At 41.1% G+C, this 17,821-nt stretch overlaps 1 protein-coding gene across 3 annotated transcripts in view; it reads left to right on the forward strand.

Moving 5' to 3' along the window:
• IQCM (IQ motif containing M) overlaps positions 1–17,821 on the forward strand; it is an 86,296-nt gene that overhangs the window by 23,045 nt on the left and 45,430 nt on the right. For all 3 annotated transcript variants that reach the window (XM_081875375.1, XM_081875377.1, XM_081875376.1), the window contains exons 6-9: positions 688–812; positions 4,046–4,116; positions 11,936–12,125; positions 13,613–13,757. In XM_081875375.1, coding sequence (XP_081731501.1) covers positions 688–812; positions 4,046–4,116; positions 11,936–12,125; positions 13,613–13,757 — 531 coding nt within the window. The remainder of the gene's footprint in view (positions 1–687; positions 813–4,045; positions 4,117–11,935; positions 12,126–13,612; positions 13,758–17,821) is intronic.

The following is a 17,821-nucleotide window of genomic DNA, read 5'->3' on the forward strand; positions in this document are numbered from 1 at the left end:
TTAGGATAAGAAAACATTTGAATATGACCTGATGTCTTTCCCAGTAATGGTTCTAATTGGTGTTTAATTCTATTGAAACCTGGGTCAGCTGACTGGCCATTCTCATGCTTCTGGGCTCAGCATTTCTGAAGCTATAGATATAGCTCATGTTGCATAAAGCCCTCTACTGGCTTTTACTTGCCAGTTTTATAGATGTCAATGCTGGATTCCTAGGGTTGGTTTAACAATTTTGCCTTCAGCAGCCAAGAAAGAACAGATGAGGTGCATAAAGATGGAAATATGAACATGGTTTTTTTTTGTTTTTTGTTTTTTGGAGGGGGGGTTGTGTCAGACTGGCAGAAGAAATGTATTCAAAAGTATCCACTGTCTGTTTTAGAAGCTCTGAAGGTCACAGAATATCCACAGGTGTGTTACGATGAAAACTGTAATGGGGAAAATGTCACCTGCTGAAAATTGACCTCTTTCAGAGCTCTGGCAGAGGCATGTGGCTCATCTTCCACAGATTCTCCTCCTTATAGCATCAGACAGAAAGACTGGAAATATTTTAAAAATAAAAGTCTAGTTATGCTTTTACTCAGTTTGCATCATGTGGGGGTGGTTTTGCCCACACACATCTTGCTGCTAAGTTGTGTTGTCTTGATTATTACGGCATTGATGTATGGTAAATTTCAGTGATCTTCCCAATAGGAAGAACATACCAAGACTGGAGAGGGGTAGTGGTATCAGATACTATGCCTCCATACTCATCACTCACCAGTAAGGAACATCAAGAAAGACTGAAAGCAATAACGAAAAGGAAAAGGCACAAGATGGTAAGTCATAGTTGGATTTCCCCCCAGCTTCTGAAGTGTCCCATAGAGTTTAGGAAGTATGCTCTGACACCATGGAGCAGGATTATAAAGAACAGAAGTTTATTGAGTGTGTTTATTGAGTCTTAATCTGTGTATACTTGTGGAGAGCAATCTTAAGTCTTCAGAGTTCATATTAAAGAATAGGGGAGTTTATATGTGTGAACTTAGTGAGCTTTAGCTATATGTTTTCAAACCTCAGGCCATACTTGATGTGCATAGTATATGCATATATGTTTTTCCTAGTGGGGCAAATAAAAAACAGAGCAAAGGTGAAGATTTTCTCGGGGAAAATTATGTGGGGTGGAGATTTAACTCCCTCACCCTATGCTACTGTTCTGTTCTGGGTTGCTGCCCTTTTCCTCCCCTACACCCCTGCTACACTATGAAACTTCACAATCAAACATCCAACTCTGAAGCTTTCACCACAATTAAATTTTACTTATAAACATAATCTCCTCTCATACACCAACCCTCTCCTATATATACAATCCCTCACTGAACACCTCCACACACTCCACCCTGTGCTGAAAGCCCCCTTGCACACACTGCTTCACACTGACCCTGATCCAACAAACAAGCACAGGCCAACTCATACAAGGAAAGAATTCTCCTGCAGTACAGTAAGACCCAGCTGCTTCATAAGGACCACAGCATGAGGCATCTTTGCTGTTCCCAGGCATATCTTCATCCCAATCTGGATTTGAGCCTGAAAAACTAGGGGGAAGTGGGTGTGTGGAGTGTAAATAGTAAGTAAGTACAATTTGTGACATTTGCACAGCATCATTCCTAATTACGGGACATGTCTCTTAAGGCATTTGCCTTGGCTTCCAATTTCTTGGCTTGTAGAGCTTGAGCCAACATGAGAGCCTTGGCTTTGGTCTTTATACCGGCAGGTTTTTGGTCACTGAATATGAACTCTGTTCTTTAAGATGCCCTGTGTTAGGTACAGTATACTGTACTTAAGTTCCCTATATTATGTGGTGCTGAATTTACCAGTTCCACAATCAATGAGACGATATCTTCAGAATATCAGAGCAGTTCCATCAATGTTAACACTAGTTAAGGGGCACACCACTTCACTGGAGGAAAATCAGAATACTATGTTCCTTCAATTAAAGTCATAATAATAATTAGAGAAGCAAATTGCTAGCACTGTGCTGTTTAATTTGAGAGAAGCACCTCATTTAGAGTAGTTAACTTCTGAGTCCTTAAGTAATTATTTAAACAAACTCACTTTAAGAGATAACAGCAAATCTCATGTAGAAACAAAGCCAATTCATTTATTGAACTTTGCTACTGAGCATTTAACATGTTATCTCTCTGAGGCTGTTATCTCTGTAGCTGAATTTGTGGAAATAGAACCTAATCATTCAGCTGCGAAAGGCTATTCACTGAGGTTTATTTACAGAAGTATCGTATATAGCTTCATTTACAGAAGGGATCCCTTCATTTAAAGGGATTTATTGTATAGTGGAATACACAGGGATCATACTCTAACTAGCAATTATTAGAGGGGTGGCGCCTGAATAAATATTGCTTTTGGTTTGTCCTATTTTTCTTAGAATGATAAACAGTTTTTTTTCTTCTTCAAGGTAGTCTTTTTATGCCCTTAACCTGGCCATCCAAAGATATTTCATTGCAAATTCAATGCTGTACAACAGGGGTGGAAAACCCCTGGCTCGTTGGCTTTAGGTCTCTGAATTTTATTGTTAACCTTTTGCCCACCCCCCTTAGCCGAATGGACACAGAAAGCACAGCCGCTGACATGCATCTTAATGTAAATCTATCATATTTATTAATGTAGCCAAAAATGGACTTTACTTGCTTGATGTGAGTGTTAAAATGTGAGTTTGGTGCATATATTTTCTAATTAGATTAATTACATTGTTTATCGCAATGTTTATAGCCAGTGTGGTGTAGTGGTTAAGAGTGGTAGTCTCGTAACCTGGGGAACCGGGTTCGTGTCTCCACTCCTCCACATGCAGCTGTTGGGTGACCTTGGGCCAGTCACACTTCTCTGAAGTCTCTCAGCCCCACTCACCTTGTTGTGGGGGAGGAAGGGAAAGGAGAATGTTAGCCGCTTTGAGACTCCTTAAAGGGAGTGAAAGGCGGGATATCAAATCCAAACTCTTCCTCTTCTTCTTCTTCTTCTTCTTCTTCTTCTTCTTCTTCTTCTTCTTCTTCTTGGAAGTCCCATTATGACTGAGCATGTTATTACCAAGGTATCCTAAAATATTGATGATGAATAAGTGTGTGAAAATACACAAATGTGATTAGAACTAATGTGACCTTGGCTCAGCTCAGAATACTTCAGGTGTCTTTCTCAAGGAGGAGTCAATCTCTTTGCAGTGGGAGGGTGGTGTGGGATGTGGGAGGGATTTTTCCCTTTGCAAAATCCAAACCTACAACCATTGAAACGGGTCACTCATTTGCTTGGCAATATGTTGTTAATATGCCAGCCAGATGACAATAAAAAATGTCAAAAAACAGTAATGTACGTCGTACATACGTACGTGTGTGTGTGTGTGTGTGTGTGTGAGAGAGAGAGAGAGAGAGAGAGAGAGCGCTCCTCCTCATCACTTGAACACACAGTACTCCTTAGGCAATATGCATACTTCAGTGGGCAATTACCAGCTCACTGAGTTTGCAGCCAACTCTGAAATCATTATAAAAAAATGTAAACAATAATGATATTTTTTTAAAAAACAACAACTGAAGGACCGAACAGTACAGGTGATGAGTCTGTATAATTGAAATCAGAACTGGTACCTAGAATCAGATTGCATCCCTAGGCCTGACAAACAAATATAATTAAAAGCCAGGCAATTGGTGAATGGGGCAATTGCCCCATTCACCAATTCTTGCCATCTGCTTCCTCTTCTACATGACTTCTTTCCCCCATTCTTATATAACTTCCTCTTCCTGCATGAACAGGGAAGTGAGTGTGTGACAGCAGTACTGCAATTGCTACTACATCCTCATCACATTTGATCTCATTCTGGCACAATTTCCTTTACCCAGCATTAGCCATGCTTTAAAATAATATTTATTTATGTGTGGTTAGGTAGCTGTCTCATATATATTTGAAGGGTACCCCTTCCTTTGTGACCATTTTGTTCCATGAAAGATCTGTCGCAGTGAATACTCATGTATGTCTCCTGAACAATTCTGTTAATCGGTCCTTTTCTTCATAGCGGCGCCGTCGAGAAACTAAAGTGAAAATATGCTCTGAAGAGCCTCAGAAGCCTTCAAGAAAATCTTACAGGTGCTTTCAATTATTTTTCTGAAACAGGACGCAACCTAGTTTGCTACTGGATTGTTTGCCGTGTGTGTGTGTGTGTGTGTGTGTGTGTGTGTGTGTTTTTTAAATGTCAGGTATCTTAAATTTCCAAAAGCAAAAGAAACGAACAGGTTCAAATTATTTTTGGTAACGATTTAAGGCGCACTTCAACTCTGCAGGATATAGAGGTTCTGCACTGGTAAGTGGATCCTAGGGCTGTTACACAGTGCTGCTAAGTATTGGCATCAAACATGCAAACAGAAGCTGTGCTGGAGGACCAGGCTACTTGCCACCCAAGCCACTGAATTTGTGGGGTGCTTGAAGACCAAATGAATCATAATGTGAAATGGTGATAATTGCATCAAGGGCTGGGCCAAGAGATTCTGCCCCTGCCTCTCCAAGTCCTCTTCCTTCTATGACTCCATGCCTCCTTTTTCTTTCCACCCCTCTTTACATTTATTTTGCCGTAGTGGCAGTCTCTATGCCGCCCCTCCTACCCTCAGCCCCTTACACTGAGAAATGGCAAAGGGAAAGTCCTTTCTCAGGGTGAACCACTGGGAGAGTGCCTGGGAGTTGCTGCCGCTCTAATACCTAGCTATTCTCTTTAAACTGAGGGCTCATCTGCACTACACCTTTAAAGCAGTATCACACCACTTTAAACCATCATGGCTTCCCCCAGAGAATCCTGGGTACTGTAGTTTCTTAGGGGTCCTGAGAGTTGTTGGGAGAAATCTATTCCCCTCAGAATTCCCAGAGTTCACTGGGAAGAGAAATTGATTGTTAATCCACTCTGGGCATTGTAGATCTGTGAGGGAGAATAAAGGAAGGAATTTATACAGATGCCTTCTGTTTCCTATGACCAGAAGGCTCCTATAAAGTCAACCTATCCAAAGGGTAAAACCAAATAAAAAATAAATCCTGTGAAGGGCATGCATACCATATGGAGAGCATTAGTGGACAAGGACTGGGCTGGATTGGGCTATGCCATTACCTGGCACTAAAACAGAGACAGACATTATCAGTGGTTGGTACTATCCTCTGCTGTGTCATGCCATTAACATTTTGCAAGCTGGTTGTGTTAAAAGAATTGAAATGTCACGTTTTTCACCCAACCTTCTGACACAATGTTTATCAGAAAAGTTGGAACGACCCTTTAATACTCCCGTTTAGTATTCTTAAATTCAGCTGCCGTTCAGGAACACATTACAAAATGTAACAAATGAAAACAGAAGAAAGTGCATTTCCCCCTAATGTGCCTAAACCTATTTTATATCAGTTTGACACACATAAGCTTCAAGCTTTGCATTTTCAATTATATGCCTTCCTTAATTAGTCTGTCTTGAAACCCCGTTTACTGAAATATTTATTTGTAGCAAGGACAGGGAACTCTTCCCTCTACAGATGTGGGTGCTCTGTACCTCCCACCATCGCTGACCATGCTGGCTGGGGCTCATGTGAGTTGAAGGCCAACAAAATGTGGAGGGATACAAGTTTCCCATCCCTGGTTTCTATGATCAGATCTATCATTGTGCAACTACAGCATATTGCACCATGGTTTCTGTTTATTTCTTGTGCGGAGGCCGTTAAAACATCTGATCTAATTCAAAAAAAGCACTGTATTTTTTCTGATTATGATGTATATGTGATACATAATTTACATGAGATATAATAATTAGTGACCTAGTTGTCCCACAAGCATGACATAGTAGAAACTGTAATAAGTGAGATTCTTTATTCTGTTAGTGATCTTTTTGTAATGTTATGTGTGTCTGTATTTTTAACCCTTAAAGCTAAGTAATGGAATGTCTATGATAATAAATTCCTCTCCAAAAAGTTCTTAAATTAAGATTAGAAATCTCCAGACCAGAGCTTAGTTTTACTCAAGTGTCACAATGACTTAACCTCTGAAAAGAACTGTTAATGTGATCATTCAATCCCATAAGATATGGAGTGTGATATTAATGCATCTTCACAGGGAACTCTGGCTAAACAAAAGCCATCTCTTAGTTCATTCTGTCATTTATCTGTTTGAAGAATTTTTATTCCACTCTTCAGCCAAAAAAACACATGGCACAAGAGGAAAACAGATTGGAAGGGAGAAGGAATAATGCTACTCTTGTTGATTATTACTATATTGGAATATACTGTTATTGCCTAACGTCCTTCAACATTAATGTGGTAAGGGGGCATTTTGAACTTACCATCTATTGTGGTATAGTTATTGCCCCCCCATCAACTTTTTTTGTATGCTTCTCCACACCATCATCATTATTCAAGCACACCAGTGCAAGTAGATAAATAAGGTACCACTGTGGCGGGAAGGTAAATGGCATTTCCTTGCACTCTGGTTTCCGTCATGAAGTTCCGTTGCACCAGAAGCGGTTTAGTCATGCTGGCCACATGACCCAGAAAGCTGTCTGTGGACAAATGCCGGCTCCCTTGGCTTGAAAACGCGATGAATGCCACAACCCCATAGTTGCCTTTGACTGGACTTAACCGTCCAGGGGCCCTTTACCTTTTACCTTTACTGGAATTATGTAACCCCCTTTTCTATCACAAAATTGCAACTTTTCTGAAAGATGTGGGGCTCAGCAGTACAGCTGCAAATAAAACGTTTTAAATATGTTGTAAAGTGCAATATAAAAATGTGACACTAGATGGTGACAGTGAGCTATGCCAAATTCAATGTATTTTTCAAAACACTTTTTCAAAAAGCATTTTCACAGTGTTTATTTTTAATATGTGTGTAGATTCCACCCTGGAGTGGATCCTTGATATTTTCATTTGTGTGGCATCATCCTGGTTTCTGTATGTTTAGCTGGTAGCCCCAAGAGAGCTACATACCTTTTGTACTCAGTTCCTTCCCCTAAACCACGTTTGGATTGATTCTTTATTTCAACAGTTGCTTCTTGATGAAATTGTGAAGCTACTATTCAAAGCAGATAAACAAAATAGCCCCACCTTCACAATTGCAGGAAGCAGGAGAGAGTGGGACAAAGGGAGGTAGAAGACATAAGCTTGGGCCCTGTGACAGTCTGGAAAGCCATAAAAGGACTGGGCTGCCTGGGTCCATCATAAATATATATGCTATAGCTCACGTACATTGTTCGCATGTTGGTTTCTGTCTCTTTCAGCTTTAGTGCTCCAAATGTTGCATTCTTGTTCAGCACAAATTGTATGAATTTTTTTGCTACCCTATTGCAGTTTATAAATAAACCATTTATTCTCTGTTCAAGTCCTCCAACAGTTTGCTGCTAATCCTCAGAAGATTAATATGCTTTCAGCGATAATCCTTTCATCTGCTGAAGTTCAAAGATGCTGAATCACTAAAGTTAGTAGGCTGACAGAACTTCCAGTAAAATGGTACCAAGAAAGTGACGATCCTTTGATGGATTTCTTTTAATTTTTAAGGTTAAAATTGTAGGTGGCATAAAAATATCTGGCATTCACAAACCGTCTTTCAGTACCGATAGAACACTTGAAATTTCAGCGCAAAATATTATTTGCCATTTGTCTGCATCCTCATAGCTTTACATGTGTGCAACCTGCTCCATAAGATCTTACATTAAGAGATGTTGGTGAATAAAGAGCGGGGAATGTATGGATGGTTAATGCTTTGTATAGATTCCAGAAAATTGCACAAGAAGCTCTGAGTGCGGTTGTGTTCAGTTAGGTTCTGCTGTTGTGCTTCCCACAGGCATCTGGTTGGCTACTGTGAGACAGGATGCTGGACTAGATTGGCTATTGGCTGGATTCAGCCAGCTCTCCTTATGTTCCTATTTGAGATACACTTTCCATGTCATCACAATAAATTGAAATTACTGGTTTACTGTGGATGAACAACATGCTGGCGCATACAATCCATTCACTCACCCCTTTTTCAAAACAATCCAGTTGGAGTTAGCTTGAGATCTATGTTTGCTACTCTTAAGCAAACCAGGGGGGCAAATCAGGATTTGAAGTTGGCTTATGAATTCTGACTGGCTTGAGAACAACCGGGGCAGGATCCTGGCTTTTCATGCCACAACAAGCTAGCCTCATTTGGGTTTACCTAGAATCATAGAATCATAGAATCATAGAGTTGGAAGAGACCACAAGTGCCATCGAGTCCAACCCCCTGCCAAGCAGGAAACACCATCAGAGCACTCCTGACATATGGTTGTCAAGCCTCTGCTTAAAGACCTCCAAAGAAGGAGACTCCACCACACTCCTTGGCAGCAAATTCCACTGTCGAACAGCTCTTACTGTCAGGAAGTTCTTCCTAATGTTTAGGTGGAATCTTCTTTCTTGTAGTTTGGAACCATTGCTCCGTGTCCGCTTCTCTGGAGCAGCAGAAAACAACCTTTCTCCCTCCTCTATGTGACATCCTTTTATATATTTGAACATGGCTATCATATCACCCCTTAACCTCCTCTTCTCCAGGCTAAACATGCCCAGCTCCCTTAGCCGTTCCTCATAAGGCATCGTTTCCAGGCCTTTGACCATTTTGGTTGCCCTCCTCTGGACAAGTTCCAGTTTGTCAGTGTCCTTCTTGAACTGTGGTGCCCAGAACTGGACACAGTACTCCAGGTGAGGTCTGACCAGAGCAGAATACAGTGGCACTATTACTTCCCTTGATCTAGATGCTAAACTCCTATTGATGCAGCCCAGAATTGCATTGGCTTTTTTAGCTGCCGTGTCACACTGTTGGCTCATGTCAAGTTTGTGGTCAACCAAGACTCCTAGATCCTTTTCACATGTACTGCTCTCAAGCCAGGTGTCACCCACCTGTGCACATGAAAGGAAGATGCTCATTCACAGTAAGTCCAGGAAAGCCAGGAATCCTGGCTTATTGTGATGTGAAAACATGGCTACTGGACAGCGACAGAAAGAGCCGCAGGCCTTATGATAGGAGAGCTAGGCCTGTACAGCCTGCCGGCTCTCCACTGCTGCCTACTTCTCCAGGTCACTGGGCAAGACAACACCACACAAGGGACACTATAACCTTGGGATGAGGCAGGGAAACTGCACAGGTACTCCACACATATTGCAGTGGCACTAACTCATACTTTGAACCTGACTTGTGACACACAGTTGGCACGAAAGGTAGGCCATCAGTGATTTAATACATCCAAATTGTCTTATGTGGCATAAATTCAATCTACCACTTAAATACTTAAGAAAGGTTTTAGAACTATATAATGAATGTGTATGATGTCATACTCTGTTGGCTGGCAGTGTTTTGTATATTCTTGGATGCCCGCATAACCTCTTTTTCTCCCCTTCATTCTCCTTATCTGTTTAGTCCCACTCCAAAAGAGTGAGTGGGTCGGATGGAAGAGAGAGAATGGTTGCAAAGCAATGCAAATATTGAGAGTGCATGTATCTTTGGGATGGAAAGAAATGTGCAGTGCAATCCTATGCATATATACTCAAAAGTAAATCCCACTGTGTTCTACTGAACAAAGTTGTGATGGTTATTGGTTTTATGGTTTTAACATTTATGTTCTGGTATCTTGCATTTGATTGGAATATTTATATACTGCTCTGCAGTCCCTTGGGATAAAAGGGTTTATACATGTAAATGATGATGATAACAACAAATCATTTGAGGAAAAGTGATAATTTGTTGTTTTTCTTTTTGAGCTTTCTCTCTTACGTTCAGAATATAGGAGGCATTTCTTCCCTTCTATGATGTTTCTGGTTTAAGCATTTATGTTGTGAACTTCTGCGGGATACCATTTTGAACACGAATAACAGGTTATAAATATTTTAAACAAACCAATCATTTAATGAAAGTAATAAGTGTCTGGTAGTACAAATACACACCCACAATTCTTAGCTAAAAATGAGCATGTCTAAGCCAAATCTGTCTGTGTTTTGTCTAAAAGTAGATGGCAACTTAGTCGGCAGAACATGGTACTCTTAATCTCAAGGTCGTGTGTTCGAGCCACATGTTGGGTGAAAGATTCCTGCATTGTAGGGGGTTAGACTAGATAACCCTTGTGGTCCCTTCCAACTGTAGAGTTCTATGATTCTATGAGCTTTGCGGGGGGCAGTAGGCCTGTTGCTGGAATTTGTAGGTGGGGAGTGTGCTGTCTTGTTGGCCACTGTGGGAACAGAACTAGATAAACATCTGGCCTGATGCAGCAGCAGAGCCCTTGCTGTGTTCTTTCTCGATAACATCATGTTCAAACTTTTCTCTTCATATTGCTTTTAGGTATGTTCTTTATGCTGTGGTTTGTTTTTAAACCTTGCATTCTTTGTATAACCCTCTAACTGTTCCATTTTAGAAGAAAAGACCACCAAAAGATGAATGCCATCTTCAAAAAAAATGCAACTGTACCCAGTAGGCCTACAACCCATATGTGATGGAAGGTCCTCACAATTTCAGTGAATGTAGCAGAAGTTCTACTTCAAGGTCACTGTGCAGCAAGTGGAAGCCTCTTGGCTCAGTTTAATAGGACATCAGCCAACTCAAAGCAAATTGCAATTACACTAGAAATTACATTTGGACAAAACAGGAAGGCTGGGCCTGTTAAAGGAGGCAGAATATTTGCTTTGAGAGAATGTGGGTTGGTAGGTGATTGGAGAGGGAGGAGGCAGACATCTGATTTTGAACTTGGCAACCCCTCCAGCTGGTTTAGTCACATATTTTCAGCTCAAAATCTATTTGGCCTTTACAACAGCCAAAATAAATGTCCCTTAATCACTTCCAACCTATTAACAGATGGGTAAACAGCTTTTATAAATGGGGCATACAAAATACTTCACAATCAGCCAAAACTAATTAGTGGCAATAGCTGAACCAAAATGTTTAATTCAAGTAATATATATATCAATGTAGATGAAAGTACAGTTTATTTTTTATTTTATTTTTTAAAAAAGTCATTTCAAATATTATGCCTTAGAAAAATCACAATGGGCTTCATTTAAACCTGATGAATTTAGGATTCTAATTTGTTTCGGCTTCTCTTCTACATTAAGGCACAATCCAGTGGTGAAGATCTGCCAGCCGAAGGACTACTGTATAGTAAGGGCAAGGGCCACTATTTGAGGGCCACATGCCGACGGTGGGGAGGGCCAGAGGCAAAAGTTGGGAAAACAACAAATGTGCATTTGAACAGGAGGCTGGTTTCTGTATTCACCCTTCCCCATCCTCCTTCCAGGCAAGAAAGAGGCATTATCAGAGTATAAGGACACATTCCAGCCAGCGAGAAACACTTGGGGTTTGAGGCAGGACCAGTCTTTGCATTACGCTTATTAAAATAGCTAATAAAAAGTTATTAAAAACAACAACAATGACTGAGCACTAACTGAGTTTTACGGAGGAAGTCTGTGGGCTGACATTTCTGATCTCTATAAGTTGCTCTGGGAACCTATTTTGGCTGAAGAGTGGTGTAAAACTGCTTTAGAAAAACTATTACTCTGTTGTTCTCCTGAATTATCAGTCTACTGCTTCCAACACATGTCTGTCTGTGTATGTATGTATATATGTATGTATTTTTATGCAGTTACTAAAAGGGTTTGTGTGAAAAAAGGCATGAAAAATAATATAGATTTAAGGATGACCCATGTATTCAAATTACGGTAGTCACATAAATTTGGTGGATGTTGGGGTTGTTTTAGAGTCTCAACTTTAAAAAGATTGATTCAGAGGAAATGGGTATAAATTGCAACTTTGCAATTTATACAGATGGATGCAATTAATACAGATGATTTTCTGTATTTCAGTGGAAATGTGCATTTTGTTAACATTTGCATTCATCCTTGTTTCCATACATGTTAAACTTTTCCCCCTGTTTTTTAACAAAATATTTTGTAGGAGAAGGCGTACGCTCAGTATAGTTCACGAGAAAGTCAAAAGGATTGGGCCACACTTGGATATATTTGAAGCTTTCAAACACCTCCGAAAAAGACAAACCAAGGATAAATATATTTCATCTGCCATTATTATACAGAAAACAATCAGAGGATGGCTTGTTCGTTGCAAAATGCACAGATTGAGGCTGAAGGTATTGTATCAGAAGCTAGGTGACATGCCATGGCCAGGATTGCTAGGATTAGGCTTAACTATGAACCCTTTGCATTAGGTAGATCAGCTGACCATAATGCTTGTTATGCATTAATACTATCCGGGGCTGGCACTGCCATGAGACAAGGCAAGGCAGTTGCCTTGGTGCGGGAGGCTCTGGCTCTGTGGACTGTGCCCTGTGCTTCTTGGCTTTCTCTTTCTCCACTATGCACGTGCTGCCTGTGTCCAAATGCCCACCTCCCAGCAGTGGTGGGTGGCATTGGGCACCTGGGCAGATGTGGTATGGCTGGTACACAGCAGGGGTGGCAGTGGCAGGAGGCAGCATTTTTGTTTTGCCTCTAGGGGCAAAATGTCCTGGACTGGGGCCCTTATATCATTCCAGCAATTTGATAGGCAGGAATCTGATTTGGTAGGTAGCGCGCTCTCTCTCTCTCTCTCTCTCTCTCTCTCTCTCTCTCTGTAAAATAAATAGCTTGATGTGGTATGAGGCAGCTTTCTATGTAGCTTAATGTATACTGCCTGAAGCCACAATTTCAGTTAGATATACTGAAGGCCCACAGGCTGTGCCCTTTATTTAAACATTGGTGCAGGTATATAATGGTTTGCATATAATGATAAGTATGGCTTAGTGTGAATGATCAAGTGTGCAGTTATAGAAAATGAAAATCACATATGCTTCCTTCTTCCCCAGTCCTGCTGCTGCCATTCTGTCCAGACGTAAGCAATGGTTTGCGTTAGCATTATGTGTGAACCCAAGGTCATAGTATTTCTCACTCTAAACAAACCATGTATTCTTGGCTTGTTTGTTTGGGCAAGAGAAGTCACAAACCCAGGTTCGCACATAACCCTAAGCCAAACCATGACTTCTGGGTAGTGTGATGGCAGCAAGGCTGGGGGAGAGGCAAGGCAGATATGATTTTTCAATTTGTGTGTCTCCATTCTTGTTCATGCTTAATTGTAGCTTGGCTTACTATTGCATGAGAACTGAGTCAATGTATAGCACCCCATATCTGGTTGTAGTTAACGGTAATTTTTAATCCATCTGCATTGCTTTTGAAGTTTTTTCTAATGTTGCTTTACATTGTCTTGAAGTTTTATGAGAGGGCAGTATATAAATACTTTTATAACTAAATAAAATACATATAATATTTCCTTGTGTTCTCCTGTATCACAGTATCTGCTGTTGCACATTGGTAATATTTCCCCCACCAACAAAACACTAACACCTGTTGCTTCTCGTTTTATTTTTTCACTTTTGCTTTGTAGAACTTCTACAATAGTTTGAATAGACTTTGATACTTGCCTCATCACATTCATTTATGTGTGTGTGTCCTGGTTGTATTTGTACATACTTGCAAGGGATTTGTCTCTGTTCACCACCTCTAAGAGTTTCTTATTTTACACACTAATAATTTATAATCCTTTCCCTTTGAAATAAATTAAAACAAAATATTTGCATAATTGTAGGCTAGGAGCCATGGACCAAGTTTACTAGCTGTCGTAAAGGAATATCGCAAAGTGATGTTTCGCATTAAACGCCGATGTGGAATCTTGGATCCAACTACACCCCTAATATTTGATCAACTAGAAGACTATCTTGACCACAAAAGATGTATGTATTGGTTATATTATATTATATTATATTATATTATATTATATTATATTATTTCAGAGCAAACCATTATTGAAATTGCAGTACCTCTTGCTTTTTAAAATGCTGTCTATATTTCAATATTTCAGAATTCCAGAAAATGCAACCATCTCTTGTGCTTTCCAAAGCTTACAGTATTGTTTCAAAGATGTTTCCACCATAGATGAAATACAGGCTTATGTATTAACATTATAAGACTCTTATGTGGAGGTACCGTAACTCACTGGTATAGAGCACAGATACACTGTCCCAAGTTTCCTGTTAAAAGGATCAGGTAGCAGATGATGGGGAAAACCCAGTCAGAGACCCTGGGAAGCACCTGCTGGCCAATTTAGACTGGTGTAGTCAACCTGCTGCCCTCCAGACATTGCTGGACTACAACTCCCATCATCCCCAACCACTGGCTATATTGGCTGGGGTTGATGAGAGTCCCAACAACTTCTGGAGGACACCATGTTGGCTACCCCTGATTTAGGCAACACTAGGAGCTTCTAGCTAATTGAGCACTGAGATGCACAACTGTGTGTTGTTTTGTCAGGTTCTATGGTTAGAACTGCATGGGATGGTGGGAGTCCTATATCTTCCAATGCAGTTCACCACCAAACAGTAATAAAGCACAGGGGGCGGGGGTGGATTTAGTGATTTCCATTAGAGGGCAGAAGAGCTTTGCTGAAAATGCTGTCCATTGTTTTATTGCCTGCCCCCCCCAACTCATTTCTCCATATGCTTCCCCCACTCCAGTCTGGTATTCAAAATGGGAAATAAGTCCAGCTGGAGGGACGTTTTGGGGAAGGGACTCAGGGAGGGGATAGGAAGTGACAGGTAGAGGAAATATTCAGCATCCACTTTGCCCTCAGCTTCTTCATTGGAAATTACTATGCACTGCTGTTTGGTAGCATTCCTAGGTTCACCACAGTCTTCTGTAGTCCTGTGCTAGCTCAGCTCCAATCTGAATGTTATATCTCCCCTATGGAAGCTGCCTGTAAAGTCTTTCCACATGAAAGGTGATGGTCACAGCATGCAAAAGCAACTTACTGAGTGCCAAGGGCATGCCACGTTTGCATATCAGTGTGGCATGTCCTTGGCAGGAATGGCACTGGCACACAGGAACTACATGTGACTCAGTCCTGACACATGCATTAGCAAATGCTGAAACATGATGTGTACTGTGTGGAGTGCTGCCAAGGTCTTCTTGGCAGTCTCCACAAGGAGGCTGTAATGTTTACATTGACCCTGAGATAGGAAATGATGGAGCAAACTGGCAAGCGATAGGAAGCGATGGAGCAAATTGGCAAGTCACTCAATCTGAGTATTCGCAGTGAGATAGCTTGAGAAACAGGCAGGTCCATCTACAGAGGAAAACGAGGCGCTTGGCAGGCATTTTCCAGCACAGAATATGGAGTGAACATATGGCCAATGTGGCAAAGCAACAGTCTATGCTTGATATAGCAGCATCTATCACACTAGCGATGCTAAATGTTGAAAAGGGGGTAATAGATAAATATAAAGTATTACTTTGAAGTTAAGCAGTGGAACTAGTAAAGTAGCTGAAGTAGCAGTGATCATACCATTCTATGTTGACAGTGAATATATCTGGTGACAGCGAGAAGATCTAGTGCTGGGCTGAAATCTGCACCCCAGCAATTTTCATACAATTTTCTGAATTGTGTGTATGTGTATGTTTTCCAATGATTGGGTTAGTCCTTGATGTGGGTGGGTGTAGGCAAATTCTATTTGGTGTTGGTGTTACCTTTAATATGAGTTGGCTGCTGATGAATTAAAGAGCAGGTTGGCTACCCTCAGCATCCTGGTAGAAAGCTTGTCCTGTAAAATGAAATGAAAAAAAATATTAATAAAACCAAGCGGCTACCTCTTATTTAATGATATGATTACCAAGCCTCCCTGCCCCCCAGCCCAATTCTTAGAATTTGCCTACATCTTCAAAATATTAATGGGTACAGTTACACATAAAAAGGATGAAGTTAACCATTGAATATCTTATATCAGTACATGCATATCCAAGGGGTGTGTGTGTGTGTGTGTGTGTGTGTGTGTGAGAGAGAGAGAGAGAGAGAGAGAGAGAGAGAGAGAGACCTGGAGCGGCACTCTCTGAATGCAGACTGCAATAGTGGAGGAATCAACATAGTGAAAATGGAAATAATAATAATAATAATAATAATAATAATAATAATAATAGAATATTTATACCCTGTCCATCTGGCTGGGTTACCCCAGCCACTCTGGGTGGCCCCAACAAGAATATTAAACAGAATAAAACTTCAAACATTAAAAACTTCCCTAAACATGGCTGCCTTCAGATGTCTTCTAAAAGTCAGATAGTTTATTTCCTTGACATCTGGTTGGAGGGCATTCCACAGGGTGGGCGCCACCACTGAGAAGGCCCTCTGTCTTATATAGAAACAGTAGCAAGAAATATATAGTTTGACAAGGCATGAAATATTACTTGTCAGGGATTGGATGAATACTGAGGGGTGGGCACCAGGAGAAGTGGGGTTGGAGACTGACTTGGAAGAAGGGGTCAGTGAATAAGGGGAACCTGTAACAGCCAGAAGACAAGAGGCAGAGGCAGGAGAACATTCAGGATTGGAGAGTGAAGGAAGCAAAGATAAGTCAGGCTGGTGGAGAGTCAAGGGCTTCTGCACCGCCTCCTCCTGCCCCCACATCTCCTGTCCCACTGTCTCCCTGGACCATAAGAGGATTAAAGCGGGAGGAGCAGAAGGTTAGACAGAGGCAGAGTCTTCACCTGCTTTTGTGCAGCCCAAATAGGGAGGATACACAAGCCAAGTTTGGGGGCAGGGCGTCTTTGTTGCGGCAACTGCCTCATCAGGTGCACACCTAGGACTATCTGAGAGAAGTAGGATTGATGGACATACCTCCCCCTGACTTGTAAGTGTACTTTTGACAATGACGAGTTGATTTCTCACTCTGGACATTCCATGCCTGACAGCACTGTGACATTATTGGGAGCAGGTGGACTGGCACTCTACCTGGGCAGAGAGTTGTAGTCTGTAACACAGTTTACCCAAAATGTTCCCATCCTCACTATTAGAAATTGGGTTAGACGGAGCAAATTTAGCTGCCTCAGGTATGGATATATGACAACATTATCCAAGTCAGGTGTAGGAGCAGCTTTAAATGCCTCAGGTGAAAGTGTGGCAGCTTGGTCAGAAGCCACTGCCAACCCTGTAGCACCTGAATCAAATACTGCAAAACTCAAAGGGGATTGTTGGAGAAACGGGGGGGGGGGGCAGACTCAATTCTGCTCTCTTTAGATTTAGACACAGAGAGATAAGTCCTGGACTACCTGAGTGTTTGGTATTACCCATTATAAAACACAAATAGTTTAAAAGTACTGCAACCCCCCCCCCCCACTTTTTAAAGCAATATCACAAATCCACTGTTAAAACTTACATAAAACAAGCACACTACTGATAAAAAAAATGTAAACTATTATATCCGGAAAGACTGTTCTTTTACCAAGGCACACACTTTTATATTACACTGTCTCAGGCTTCATAATCAACAGCATTAACAAGAGGTCCAGTTATATAATTCTTTATATTCTTATTGGACCTGCAGATCTTGGTGGCCACAGGCTGTGCCCTAGGTGATTAGTCACAAGAAAGGAGCACTTTGGCTCCTCCCCTTCAGCTTGTTCTTCTATTGCTTGATGGCCAGAAGAAATGCACAGCCTTCAGAAACAGATCTTGGTGACTCAGTTCACTTCCACCCCTAGTAGTCATATCATTCCTATAAAACGCTTTCATGCATGGTGTTCCAAATGTTTTCTTAAATGAGTTCTAGTCCCATTTCAAAAGTCCTGAAAGCTCTGAAACTCCACAAAGTGTCTACCAGGCACCAGAGTTTGGAGATGAGATGAAAGAAGAATATTATACATTCAGTTTTGATGAGTTAACAGCCTTGTTGGCCTGAGTGTAAATAGAGTTTGATTTCACATTGTTTGATTTCACCTATGGAGATGGCGTCAGACCTAAGTTTCCAGC

The sequence above is a fragment of the Podarcis erhardii genome, assembly GCF_964252035.2.
Source record: "Podarcis erhardii genome assembly, chromosome: 9".
NCBI lineage: Eukaryota > Metazoa > Chordata > Lepidosauria > Squamata > Lacertidae > Podarcis > Podarcis erhardii.